Here is a 15090-nt window from a genome sequence, read left to right on the forward strand (position 1 = left end):
GAGGTGACTAGTCATTGGGCCTGCTGCACAGCCAGACTGACCAGTCACCCCTCTGAGTTCTGGCCCCTCTCCCTCCTTGGGACCTGGATGAGATGCTGTGTGGTAGGGCATGGGATCTCATTTCTGGTACAGCAACCAAAGGGGCCAGATGACGCAACCCAGAAATGCAGAGGAGTTAAGTCCCCATTGAAGCAAGCTTTTTTTTTTCATTTATTTATTTGAGAGAGAGCAAGAGAGTATAAGCAGGGGGAGCGGCAGAGGGAGTGGGAGAAGCAGACTCCCAGCTGAGCAGGGAGCCTTGACACAGGGACCCTAGGATCGTGACCTGGGCCAAAGGCAGACGCTTAACCGACTCAGCCACCCAGGCACCCCAGCAAACTTCTTTTTTAGTTGAGGTATAGTTGACGTATACAGTATCCTATTAGTGTTGGGTGTATATGATGCTATTTTGATATTCTTATATGTTACAAAATTACCCCCAGAGTAAGTCTAGTTATAAAGTTGGTTTTAAAATAAGATTATTAAAAAAAAAAAAATAAAAAATAAAATAAAATAAAATAAAATAAGATTATTTAAGGTGAAGCCTGGTAACACCAATATGACATTTATGACAAGACCTATAGGTGAAGAAGCAGCATATGTCTAAATTTGTCCCTTGTAGTTCATCTTGAAAGTTAACACAAAAACATCCTTTTTTTGTTTGATTGTATCATTGCATCTCAGATTTTATAATCATTAATATCTGTGCACATAATCCTTTATCCTCTTGGGAATGCATCTCCAGTTACCTTCAGTTTTAAGGAACCCCAATTTTCAAACTTTCCTCTGTTTAGAATCTAGGCTGTGACTTCTGCTATAGGCAGTTAAACTAAGCCTGGACACCTTTATATGTTTTCTGCTTGTAAGTCTGTACTTAGAATTTCTTTCTAGTGATATTTCATCAGACCAGGTTTTTTTTTTTTTTTCTTGTTAAACATAAACACTTATCTCGTACTTCTATTAAGTAGCTTATTGATTTGATCAAATACCTATAACTTCTAGAAAATATAGTTGTATGTTTTACATATATAATATTTCTGATAATTCAAAAGTAAACAGACATCTGAGAAATTAATGTCAACGTTCGTTAATTAAAGTTTATGAATCCCCATGAGAACCTCTCAAGCCAACACTCAACATTTTCAATTTTAGAGAGTTAGTTTGATTGTTTGTTCTTTCCCTCCCTCTCTTGAGAGAGCATGTGCACATGCATGCTGGGGGGAAGGACAGAGAGGAAGAGAGAGTCCCCAAGCAGACTCCTTGCTGAGAGCAAAGCCCTACATGTGGCTCCATTGCAATCCTGAGATCACAGCCTGAGTGGAAACCAAGAGAACCAAGAGTGACTTGGTTTGTTACTTTTGAAATCTTTTATTTTTCTTCATCATTTCCTTAACTAGGAAATAGGTTTTCTTGACTATTCCCTCCTTTTTTTTTTTTTTTTAAAGATTTTATTTATTTCTTCATGAGACACACACACACACACAGAGGCAGATACACAGGCAGAGGGAGGCAGGCTCCATGCAGGGAGCCCGATGTGGGACTCAGTCCCAGGTTCCTAGGATCAGGCCCTGGGCTGAAGGCGGCGCTGAGCCATCTGGGCTGCCCCGTTCTTTCTTTTCACCTCGATACTTAGTTGATTAAAAAAATCTATCCTACCTAGAAATACTGGTTCCTTCTTTGTTTCCATTGCCCATACCCCTAATCTAGGCCCTATTACTTTTTTGATCACTGTCTCCTAACAAGTTTTGTTTCTCTTTCCAAAGCTATTCTCCACGCTTTCCTTATAGTTTTCTTTCTAATGCAAATCCAATGCCCTTATTCCTTGCTTTTTCCTATGATGAACCTACTCTAGACAAAACATCTGTACTCTTACCCCACTGCTTTTCCTGATTTTCCTTCAGCCTGGCAAATTCTTATTCACATATTCATATAATGTGGCAGTTATTAATACTATTCCACCAGTATTCTGATGGTTCTCTTCTGGCACATGGTAGTACTGCACTTCTCCATCTCCCTCCCTCACATTGAAATTAGGCGTGGCTCAGGGGATCTCAGCTTCAGCACTATTGACATTTTGGGCTGGCTAAATTTTTGTTGTGGGGTGCTGTCCTGTGCATTGCAGGATGTTTAGCAGCAGCTCTAGCTTTTACCCACTTGACACCTGTAGTTCTCTGCTTTCCACCTCTCCATTTCAGTTGTGACTATTAAAAATGTCTTCAGATATTGCCAAAAGTCCCCTGAGGGACAGTTTTCCTAGTTGACAACTACTGGCATGGCGATATGACATTGGCCAATCAAATGTGAGCAGAAGCGATAGACTTTAAAAGACAGTGCGGGAGTTATCCTGTCTTTTCCCTTGCCATTTGAGGACTGTGAGGTGATGGAGCCTTTGTTAGCCTAATTCCTGAAAGATGATAGTTGGCAGTGATCTGTATATCTGTGACAGACGTAGAGTTTACCTTATGTATGAAATCGACCTTTGCTTTAAGCTGTTATTTTTGGGTTTGGTTGTTGCTGCAGTGAAGCCTAGCCTAGCCTGACTGATACATCGTGGTAATCTTACCTCTGACTTCCCATGCTTTCTCATTGATATAGTCCTGGATCACTTTAATACCTACCTCTGGTGTCATAATAAGTTTGTATCTTCTAGATTAGTGGTTTGCAATGGAGTAAGTACCGTACTTTTAGGGAAGTTGTAGAAATTAGAGGAGCTTTGGTAGATAGGTGCAGGGATGCCATCCTATAGTGAGGGACTGTGAAGAATTATCATGCATCGCATAAACACTTCCACATGCCCCAGAAATTCATGTAGGAGGAAAACATACAATTAGCTATCATCTAATTTCATCTTAATATATACTCATTTTTTTCAGGAATTAAGTTTCTCTTAATTCTTAAGTTGACATTTTTTGTTTGGAACTTTATCAAGAATTCACCATTTGGGGAAATCCATGTCACCATCTGCAGTTCCATTGTGCTATTTGAGTTGCCAAAAGAACACACCTGTCCTGGAAGATCTGAATTCGTCATAATTATGCTGTCATAATTATGATGATCCTGAATACAAGTGCAAGTATCATGCCTGAGTAACTTTTTTTTAAGTAGGCTCCATGCGCAGTATGGAGCCCAATGTGGGGGCTTGAACTCACAACCCTAAGATCAAGGCCTGAGCATTTTTGTTGAAATACACACTTTATTATATATTAATCTTTTTCTCCATTATATTACAACTAAGGCATCATTAAATTTTTAAATATGTGTAATTATGTTAGAACTTTGTTTCAGGATGGCTAAGAGGGGATGATATAAATTACTTGCTACAAAAATGGGATGTTTGTCTGATAGAGTTGAGAACCACTTTCTGATTATGTGCTACTTGTTTTTTGTATCAGACTGCTTTGCACATATTAGTAGATACAGTGTTTGTTGAGTTGGTCAATTTATGGTTCCCAGATTGCTTTTATGTACAGTGTTGCGTTTGATTACTACCATAGAGAATCTGTAAAGTTGGCAAGGCAGATCTTTCATTTTACAGAGAGAATTGAAATACATACTAAGGTGGCCTGTCATACTGCTAGAGTTTTAATCAGAACTTACGGATTTATTTATACCATTCTAGTACTTTTATCTATCATTGCATTCCATTCTTTTTTGAGATTTTATTTATTTGAGGGGGTGGGTACAGCATGAACAGAAGGAGAGGGAGAAGCCGACTCTCCATTGATTGGGTAACCTGACTGTGAGGACTGTGAGCTTGATTCCGGGACCCCGAAATCATGACCTGAGCTGAAGTCAGATGCCTCTCCGACTGAGTCACCCAAGAGTTCCAGTCATTGCATACCACTCTTAGAAAATTATTACCTAGAGCTATTTAATGTAGGGAAACACCTATATATACCTCTGTTGGTATTATTTTTTATGCAGGGAACTTTATGTTTCAGGCACTTGTAGTCGTGGGAGTACAACAGCATAAAGTCAAGAATGTGGTATTTAAGTGAGGACATTTTTATCAGTTTTCAAAGAAGTGTGCAATTAAGACAGTTTCTAAGATACCTTAGGCCCCCAAATACCTTAAGTTTTAGGGATGGTATCATCTGAGTGTGGTGAAGTAGTTAACACTCAACCACTGTAATTACATTTTGAATTAGTAAATCTTTTGGAAAGTAGTATTAGAAATGAATTCAACAAAAATATGTGTATTATTTAAAATTTGTTGCAAGGAAATGCCGCAGAATAAAAAACCTATAGTCAATCCGTGTTTGCCTTGTATGTGTCAGGAACTATGCATGGTGCTGGGAATTTGTAAGGTGGGAAAGTTTTACTGTTTCCTTGAACTTCTAGATTTGTGGCAACAGAGCATGAGACAAGTACATAATCAAATAACTGTAATATGATGCATTGAGCTGTAATTGGGGTGTGTTTTAAATTTGAGGGAGGGGATCAATTACCAGAGAATACACAGTAAACACACCAGGAAAGTTCTTCTGGATTGGGGGTGTAGAAAAGAGACATTTAGGCTGTGTTTCAAAGGACAACTAGGATAAAATGAGACTGGATGTTTTACTTTCCAATCCCGGGTGGTTGAGTGGAATTAATGCTTCACAAGTAAAGGTCATCAGAAGAGGCTTTGGTAGAGACTGATGAGTTAGGTTTTTGTTTTTCAGTTTTTTAGTAAGCTCTGTGCCCAGTGTGGGGCTTGAACCTACAACCCCGAGATCAAGAGTGGCTTGCTCTACCTACTAGGCTAGCCAGGCACCCCAGGGGGGGATAGATTTTTAATGATTCAAGTAAATAGCAAAAGAAAATAAAAGAATAAGTATGGAATACAGTATCCTCAACAAACAAAAAACCAATTCAGCATATAGTATAGCCTCCACTCCTGCTTTATCTCATTTATTCTTAGGCTGAAGACCTTTTCTTGTTCCATGTGTGATCTTAAGGTGAGATAAGTTACTTTAGTTTTGAACATATTGAATGGATTCTTTATTAATATTCATTTTCTATATTTTGATTTGTTTTGAAAATAATTTACCTTACTGCTTTTACAGGTAAAATCTTCTAAGGAATTCAGTGGCCTCCTATTTTAATATTAACTTTATTAATATATACTTCACATACTTTAAAATTCACTCTTTTAAAGCATATAAATGTTTTTCACTATAGTGGCAGAGTTGTGCAACCATCACCACCATCAATTTTAGAACATTTCATTACCCCCAAAAGAAACTCCATACCTTTTAGCTGTCGCTTCTTGTTTTCCTTCCCCCTAGCCTCTGGCAAACACTGATCTGCTTTTTCTTTGTATGCCTTTGCCTGTACTGATATTTCTTATAAATGGGATTATACAATATGTGGCCTTTTCTGACTGACTTTTTTTTTTTTTCCTTTTTAAAGATTGTATTAGAGGACAAAGAGACAGAGCCTGAGGAGAAGGGAGGAGGCAGAGGGAAAGGGAGAGGGAGAAGTGGACTCCTTGCTGAGCAGGGAGCCTGATGCGGGGCTAGATCCAGGGCCCCAAGTTCATGACCTGAGCTGAAGGCAGACACTTACCCCGCGGAGCCACCCAGGTGCCCCATTGTGACTGGCTTTTTTCCCCTTAGCATGTTTTCAAGGTTCATCCATGTTGTAGCATATATTAGTACTTCATTCTTTTTTATGACCGAATAATATTATGTTTTGTGGATATACTCATTTGTCTAGTCCTCAGTTAGTGGCGTTTGTACTGTACCTTCTGGCTGTTAGGAATGGTACTGCCGTGAACAGTTATGTACCTGTTTCTGTGTGGACATGAATTTTCAGTAATCTTGGGTAGAATTGCTAGGAGTGGAATTCCTAGGTCATATAGTAACTCTGTGTTTAACATTTTGGGGAATTTCATTTTGCAGTCCCACCAGCAGTGGATGAGGGCTCCATTTCTCCGCTTCCTCGCGAATACCCATGTTGTCTGCCCTTTTGATTTAATTGATTAATTTGATTTATCTCCTTGTGGTTTTGATTTGCATTTCCCTAATGACTAGTGATGTTTGAGCATCTTTCATATACTTATTGGCCATTCTTCAGAGAAATGGCTATTAAAATACTTTGCCCATTTAAAAATTTGTATTCATCTTTTTATTCTTTCATTGGTCTCTTTAGAAAGATGGGTGTTTTTTAACTTATAAACAGCATTTTGTAACAGGTGATATTAAATTTTTCATGTGTATTAATGGTGGACTTTTAGGTTTAATTAGCTGTTAAGCATATTTTTAAAGCACTGATCTTCATTAGTAATCGTTTTTAAAGTTTTGCTAAGATTTAACTTTAGAGTGACTAGTGACAGGACTTGATTGAGCGTGCCCTTATAATAACAAGACTAACTTTAATAATTTTTTGGAATGTCAAAAACAGTAACATTTAAAAAGCTAAGCACCAGATTTAAATTCGGTGCTCTGACTGAGTCTTTGACTTAACTGGAGCAATTCCATCTTTTCCCAAGTAGTTGAATTTACTTTGTGAAATGTGTTTTAATGTCTATGTCTCTTTTTTTTAGGTTATCCTGAGTACCACATGCCTAATAATTTTCCTTGGAACGCTAGCCATTGTTTTTCACTGCCTCGAAAAGATCAAAATTTCTCCGGAAATTGGAGACATATTTGATTTAAAAGAAATAACTTTAACAAATGGACAATATGTCTATTACAAATACACCAACAAGTAATGATGCCTGTCTGAGCATTGTACATAGTTTGATGTGCCATAGACAAGGTGGAGAGAGTGAAACATTTGCAAAAAGAGCAATTGAAAGTTTGGTAAAGAAGCTGAAGGAGAAAAAGGATGAATTGGATTCTTTAATAACAGCTATAACTACAAATGGAGCTCATCCTAGCAAATGTGTTACCATACAGAGAACATTGGATGGGAGGCTTCAGGTTAGTCCTGTTCGAGAGTTTTTCTCTATCTTTTGTAGTGGCAGATTAAAAAATTCTTGCTTCCTTTAAAGTTACTATTGGATAATTTAATATTTGTTCCATCTCTTCAGATACTGTACATCAGGTACTATACCAATATGCATTATGGGAATGTAATAATAAAGATATATCTTAAAAAGTTTTTTAGCGTTCTAAGAAAAAAATTCCATGTAGAAAATTTGGAAAATAAAAAAGCAGAAGAAACCCCTGCCTTTTAGCACTTTGGTATTCATCTTTTCAGCTTTTTTTCTTTTTGAGCGTATTTTATGTACATTTAAAAAACTGAGTTATACTTGGTCCTTTTATAGTTTAGAAATCTGATATTGTAGGTTTGGTACTTTTATATGAAAAAGACTCTAAAAGAATGTAAGCATTTCTTTAAAACTCAGAGTTAAAAGGCTTATATTTTATAAAAGTTTTAAAATTTTCATTTTCATTGATTACATTTTTTATAGCACTACACGTATCTCCTGTGCTGAATATTTTTAAAGAAACATACAGAAATATTAAGTCATTAGATTTAAACACTTTGTTTCAAGGTTTTTAAGAATGATTACTTCAACAACTCATTTTTTTTGCATTTTAAAAACCCAAGCACAGGTCTTGAAAAATACCTTTGTTCATAAATGTTTCTCCTTTATGATAGAGATTATAATACTGATTTTGTAGGATTGTAAAAATTAAATGAGAACATATGTAAAATGCCTTGTTCAATGTGTGATGTATAACTGATGATCAATAAATGATCATTTAGGGCAGTCTGGATGGCTCAGCAGTTTAGCGCCGCCTTCAGCCAGGGCCTGATCCTGGAGACCCAGGATCAAGTCCCATCTCAGGCTTCCTGCATAAAGCCTGCTTCTCTCTCTGCCTGTTTGTGCCTCTGCCCGCCCCCCCTTTGTGTCTCATGAATAAATAAATAAAATCTTAAAAAATATATATAAGTGATCATTTATATTTCTTAGGTGGCTGGTCGGAAAGGATTTCCTCATGTGATCTATGCTCGTCTCTGGAGGTGGCCTGATCTTCATAAAAATGAACTCAAACATGTTAAATATTGTCAGTATGCATTTGACTTAAAATGTGATAGTGTCTGTGTGAATCCATATCACTATGAACGAGTTGTATCACCTGGAATTGGTAAGTAGACTTTGCTTTTATCTTCAGATGCATGAAGGGAAAAGTTCTTGATACTGTTTTAATTTTTCTATGCCAAATTATAAATTTGGATAGAGCCAGGACTTCAGCTAAGGTTAAGAATCAGATATTTTTAATGAAATATAAATATTTAAATTTAAACTTTAGAATAGACTTGTATTTTGACTGCTAGAACTAAGTATACACTATAGTTCATGTTCTGCTCATCTAGAATATTGGTTTTGAAAAATAAGGTGGAAGGCATTATAGAATTTGAATAGTTTATGTATCGTCAGATAGCATTTACACTACTACTCTTGAGTTGAAATGGTTTGTGAAGTGTTGAATCTCTGGGTTAAATTTATACTTTGTAATTTTAAATACAGTGGAAAATATTTTCATGGTAATGATTAATGTTTCATTTTCTTTTCCCTTTTAAAAAATTAAGATCTCTCAGGATTAACACTGCAGAGTAATGGTAGGTAATCTGTTTCTTGTAACTTTCTCTGTCTTCTTTATCCTGTTCCCTCTATTTTTTATTGACCTAAAATTAGTTTGTATGGATGCTGGTAACATTTACAAGAAAAATACTTACTGCTTTGGAAATCCAGTTCTTTGGGAGCACACATTAGTATTTAAAACTGAATTTAAGTAGTCTGGTGGTTTATTGAACTACCATTTATGCCCTGGAGTGACCTAAAAAATATGATAGGGGAATATAAAACATATGAAGAAAGAATATTTTTTGAATTGATAAAAACTGATCATTTTGGAAGAAAATCTTACAGAGCCAATATAAATGAATATAAATACCTATAATGTTTGGTAATTTGGAGTCATGTATAGCATGTCCTTTAAGAAATACTAATATTCTAATTTTTGTTTCTCCCTATTTTTTATGAATGATAGATAATTTTCAGCTTGATTTAAAACTACATATGTTAATATTTTTTTCTTGTTACATTTTTGAGTAAATGAAACAAGGCTACTTTTAACTTTCATAGATTATCTAATTTAATTCTCTTTTAAAAAGGAGCATGTTTTGAGGTACGGAAATGAAATCAATGAGGGGTGGTGTTTTTTAGTGTAATATTTGAGAACAGAGATCTGTTAAAACTTTAGTTTTATTACTTAGAATATGAACTAAAATTTTTGTAAGCAGTTAATTTGAAGAGAAACTCTGATAAAGAACCACCATTATCTTAGAAAGATGTGCAGTTGTTCTTGAGGAACAGTGGGTTGGTACTTGTTGCAGAATCTTAGAGGTGGGTCAGAAATATCATCTAACCTTAAACAAAATTTTGGAAGAGCTTGAAAGTCTACTTGTTTTTATAGTCCACTTTTCTTCCATGTCGCTATAATAGAGGAAGACTCCAGCCCCTTTTGGTACTTGTTACTGGTTAGTAGGTTTCTGAGAACATGGGTTGGTAATGTGGTAGTGGTCTGGGAAGGGTAGCTCTAAGATTGGTTTAAGTCTTGCCTCTTTACTACAATTTACATTAATATTAGTCTTCTTTTTTCTTTGAAAGTAAATACCCTTCAGATCTTCACCATTCTCCACCCATGCTTTTGGAGAATTAAAGTATTCAGCTCAGCAGGGGTTAAGGATTGGGGGACTCTAGTGATATCTATATCAGAATCTCCTTAGTGGGAGTGGTTGTGAGGAGATCCAGTTTTTAAGACTCATTACACTCCCCCTTTATCCTAACATGTTGCTGTTATGAGTAGCTATCTTTGGTCATCTTTGGTCAGATTGTGTGTGGGGGTGAAAGGCTCTTTTTAGTAGCTCTAAGGGTTGTTTTAGCCTTGCACATCCACCTAGTGGTGGTTTGTAAAGGCCAGCTTCAGTGGCTTATTTCCTTAAAAAACAACAGGTTTTTTCCACATCCCCTTCTAGATTTGGACAGAGTAATAATATAAAGCCAGGTAAAGAAAAAGTTAAGAAAATGGGATAACTCCTTCACTTTTGAGTTGGAATCTTAGGGTAATCATTTCCAGCCTGTTTCGTATCTTCTGTGAAGCTTTCCATGACCACATCAGTCTGCATATTCATTTTAAGAGATGTTTAGTGAGCATGTATTGCTTGGTACTGTGTTAGGATCTAGGGACGATAGGATAAGTAAGGTGTGTTTTCTCCACGCTAGGTAGCTAATAGTTTAGTGGAGGAAAGACAAGGTAAATAAGACAGCAATAGCATCAGACGAGTGCTGTGCTCTGCCTACTGGTGGGGATAAGAACACTGACTTGGGGTGAGTCCAGTGGCTTCAGCTTTTCTGTCCCTTATACATTTCTTACCCCTCATAAAATATTTTACAGTTATATGTATGACTGCTCTAAATGTATGGTTAAAGCATAACAGCTGACACTTGATAAGTACAGACTTTTTGTCCAGAACTGAGCTATACGAGTTACAAGTATTGCTTCATTGTTCTCATTATACTCCCACATGGAAGGTGGCATTATCTATGCTTGATGAGATGAAGATCATGATAGACAGGAGGAGCTGGAGTAATGTGTCCTCAATATTAGATATTTAGACAATAAAAAAATATTGGAGTATAAGTTCCATGAAAGAAATTTTTCTTTTGTTTATTCATGTGTCCCAGGTGCTAGAACAGTACTCAATAAATACTTATTCAGTGAATAAATTTGTTGAATGCTAGTCCATAAAGAGAAATAGCTAATAGTTTGGTGTCTGTTATTCTGGACTTAAAAAATATATACTATATGTTTTTTTAATTTTATTTTTTTGAATAGGCAATACATGGTCCATAAATCAAAATACTATAAAAAGGTATACAGTGAAAAGAAGTGCTCCCACCCCTGCCCCCATTCCCCCCTACCTCAGGTAATCACTTTTATTAGTTTCTGGTGTTTCCTTCCAGGGTTTCTTTATGCAAAAAAACATGTATTATTTCCCTCTTTTTCTTACATTAAAAGCATATTGTGCACTTGTTCTGGACCTTGCTTTTTAAATTACAGAATGTGATTTTTTAAACATGCATGTGATCATAGTGTACAATAGTGTTTTGTAACCAACTTTTTTTCTCTTGGCAAAAATATTTTGCAGATATCTATCCTTGATACCTATAGTTTTACCTAAGGGACATGTTTTAAGTTATTTAATTGAAGACACTTGCAGTTGGTAGAACTCTCAGACTTACATTGGGGAAGGTTTATTCAGTGTATTAGGCGAGAGAAGGTTATGAGGCGTAGCTCTTTAAAAGGAGAATTTAGTCATTACAGTTGTACTTTAAGCCTAACAGTCAGCTGAAAAGCAAAAGTGATGAGCCATCCAGTTCACAAACTATTTCCTCAAATCAGTAGCTTTCTCCTTTGTACTAACAATACCAATATCTTGGTTAAAAAGATCCTTGTTACTATAACAACCAAAAACCCTAAAAGGTCCAGGAAGTACATGGAGATGTCAGGATCTATAGGAAGAAAATTAGAGAATTTTGTTGAAGGGTATAATTTTTTTAAAAAAAGATCGGATAAATAACAGTAATATCTACATTTTGTCCCAAATGATTTTTTCTTTGTATTTTTATAATCTGGCTAACATTGGTGATGAATCGTTGGGTCCAATTTTATTACTGATACAGTGATGTGTTAAGCAGCATCCTTTTCATTATTTTTTGTTTCCCTAGAATTTTTTAAAGAAACACTTTTTGGAATGGAATTCATTGGTCTTAAAAATATCCAAATCTTCATTACGTTTCTTTTTGTTTTTGTTTTTAAAGATTTATTTATTTGAGAGAAAATGCAAACGTGTGTACATGCATGGGTGGGGTAGGGGCAGAGTGTGAGAGACTCTTAAGCAGACTCCATGTTTAATGTGGAGCTGGCCACAGGGCTTGATCTCACCACCCCAAGATCATGACCTGAGCCGAAACCAAAAGTTGGGTGCTCAACCGACTGCACCCAGGTGCCCCTTCATGTCTTTCGATGCATGGAAAACCTCTTTAAGAGATTGTATGTAGAAATTTGAACAATAGATTATTCTTATTGCTTTGGAATAGTCTCCATTTTTTTAAAAAAGGCCATGTTGGGGGACCTAGTTGGCTTAGTACGTCATGTGGCTATTCATCTCAGAATTGCGAGTTCAAGCTTCACTTTGGGCATGAAGCCTACTTAAAAACAAAACAAAACAAAAGACCATGTAATGAATTGGTACTTAGTAATCCGTTTTTTCAAAAATTGATGTAGGGAAAGGTAAAGGGCCCTATGTATTGATTCTTAATGGAAAAAAGTGTCTTTTTGTGGACTATTTATTGTGTGTTCTAAGTAGAGAATCTAGTATTAGAATTCAATGAATTGTAAGATTCTGGAGTAGTATTAGTTGAAAAGCAGTAAAGGATTGTTGGCTAAAGATAAAAAGCATACCGCAAAGCAATAGCCTAAAACAAATAGGGAGGTTCTGGGCAGAGAACAGTTGACATTATCAATGCAGTTTAAGTTTTCTTTTTTTCCTTAAAACAAAGGCAACCATTCCCTAGTTTGTTAAAGGAAAAATGTTCTGTAGTATTGGGTTGAGTTTAGGATTGCTTATTAAGGTGAAAGATGTTGATTATTGAATTTTTTCACAACAAATATTTATCAAACATCATTATGTGATTTGGATTTTCAGAGGGAAATTTCAGTTTGACTTACCATTTAGGATTTTTGCTTCTGGTTCTGACCTAGTAGGGGACATTTCAGTACATTTCACTTTCAAAGCATGTCATTTAATGACAAGTATAAATCCTGGAATTGAATAGCTATCAGATCCCATTTATATTTCTACACTGTGAAATTAGCAAAAACATATAGCCAAGTACTTGATCTCACTTTGGTCTTCTCATGGATAAACACTTCCCCCAGCCATATGCTTTCCATCTAACTCATGTATTTAAGATGATTATTACTTCTAGGTTAATCAGAAAACTAAGGAATACCTCTTGAGGACCACTGCTGGATGGGTTTGGAATATGGTCTAGTTTCAAATTTCAGGGGTCAGTCAGATTGATCGATAGAATATATCAGAGGTCCCTACTTCTAAATAGTTTTTGCTGATAAAGTAGTAGTGATTTCAAGTATGAAAAAATTCTGAGTTAAAAGTTATTTACACTATAATGATTTTAGATGTTGTCATATTACTTACAACATTTTTTTTTCCTGGTAACCAAAGCTTAGAAGATTTTAAAATGTGTTTAATTTTTTATATAGCTCCACCAAGTATGTTGGTGAAGGATGAATATGTTCATGACTTTGAGGGACAGCCATCATTATCCACTGAAGGGCATTCAATTCAAACCATCCAGCATCCACCAAGTAATCGTGCCTCAACGGAGACATACAGTACCCCAGCTCTGTTGGCTCCATCTGAGTCTAATGCTACCAGCACCACCAACTTTCCCAACATTCCTGTGGCTTCCACAAGTGAGTAGTAGAATCAAATGTAGTCAACAAGTTGATCTTCCCCATTTAATATTTATATGTACTTGGAGGATAACTCCAACTAAGTCCAAATGAAAAGTACTGTGGTATCTTTTATAGCAAAAAAGTATTAAGTAGATTTTTCAGTTGGTCCTGGAAAAAACGGTCACTTGGGATTTAAGTAATGACTTTGATTATAATACTGATTTAAATTGATGGTCTATGGCAAATTGAATTTAAATAAAGAAATAAAAATAAATTAATGGTCTAATTTGTAATTTCCCTATTATTACATGCAGAAGTAAGAATCATCTTGCACTTTCAGATATGTTTTAGAGAAACATTTAAGTAGTTAACAAGTAGTTTTGGACCAAGATGTTTATAAAATCTCTAGATGGAATAGTATGCTTTCCTTTAATCAGGGTTTTTATTGTGCTTTATCTGGCAGTATATTACTTTATAATAGTCCTTTCGGTCTCTCATTGTACAAACTTTAAAAAAGGGATACTGGCAAAGTTGTTTATGATACACATCCCTGAAGATAGATATTAAGTATTTTAGTCAATTTTGAAATATAGCTAAATTCTGGGGTGGGGGTGGGGGGGTGTATGTGTGTTGTTTTTTTTTTTTTTAACCAGGAGGTCTTTTTCAAAAAGATTCTTCCCATGATAGAGATGCCATTTTCTTTGCCACATTATAGAGCCAGAGGGTTATTAGATTTATCTTTTCTTGGAGCCTGATCAAGGCAATAGCGACTCTGTTCTGTTGATACTGCTGTTTATTTTCAAAGTTACCAAAGGCTGCATAGTTTGCTGTTTGGCAAGTGAAGTTGCTTTTTTGTTTGTTTTTTTTTTTTAACTAATTACAGAGCAGGGTCTTGGCATATGTATGGTGCTATTTGTACCTGGTTGCTACGGAGATTGTATCTAAGCCCACATCAGCAGTGGATTGTTGCTAGATCTGGACTAATACTTTGTTAGTGGCTACCAAAGGGAGCATTATCCTATTTACTTTAATATCAGATCATATTCAAAAGAGAAATTTGATCTTTAGAATAAATAGAGGACTGATTTCTCTAATTGAATTTATAAGTACAGTATACCAGATATCTCCCCTTTAATTCATTTCTTCTCTTCAGTGTATTTTGGATTTGCTACGTGAGATGACAGCCTCACCATAGACAACATATTCTACGTGGAGTATACAGGTTAAGCACATGCTTTAGAACCTGGACCCTCTTAATCACTTAGTGCTTCTGTTATCTGTCTACTGTTTATTAACCAGTTTGAGAATATAGTTGACAGAGTGGTCAATGATGGAGAATAAAACCACCTAAGCATAGATTAGTGAGAGTGTAGCCACTTACTTCTGTTGATATTATCTGGAGATTTGAATTTACATGCCTTTGTTGGTGCTTGCTAAAATGACTTTAACTGTTCTATTCCCTGGAGCCAAGTCCATTGAAAACCAGAAAAATGGTATGAGTGAAATGCTAATAATTTTTCTTGGTATTTTTTGGATATTTTTTATAATTGAATAGATGATTATTTTT

General features: G+C 35.7%; 1 protein-coding gene across 4 annotated transcripts in view; it reads left to right on the forward strand.

Annotated features, from left to right (window-relative positions):
* Positions 1-15090, forward strand: part of SMAD4 (SMAD family member 4) — a 54393-nt gene that overhangs the window by 9684 nt on the left and 29619 nt on the right. For all 4 annotated transcript variants that reach the window (XR_005985511.1, XM_041739862.1, XM_041739861.1 and 1 more), the window contains 4 exons: positions 6569-6947; positions 7949-8123; positions 8569-8598; positions 13329-13541. Coding sequence is in view for 3 of the 4 variants with exons in the window: in XM_041739862.1 (XP_041595796.1) it covers positions 6699-6947; positions 7949-8123; positions 8569-8598; positions 13329-13541 (667 nt within the window). In the remaining variant the exon portion in view is untranslated. The remainder of the gene's footprint in view (positions 1-6568; positions 6948-7948; positions 8124-8568; positions 8599-13328; positions 13542-15090) is intronic.

The sequence above is a fragment of the Vulpes lagopus genome, chromosome 24 (assembly GCF_018345385.1).
Source record: "Vulpes lagopus strain Blue_001 chromosome 24, ASM1834538v1, whole genome shotgun sequence".
Lineage (NCBI taxonomy): Eukaryota > Metazoa > Chordata > Mammalia > Carnivora > Canidae > Vulpes > Vulpes lagopus.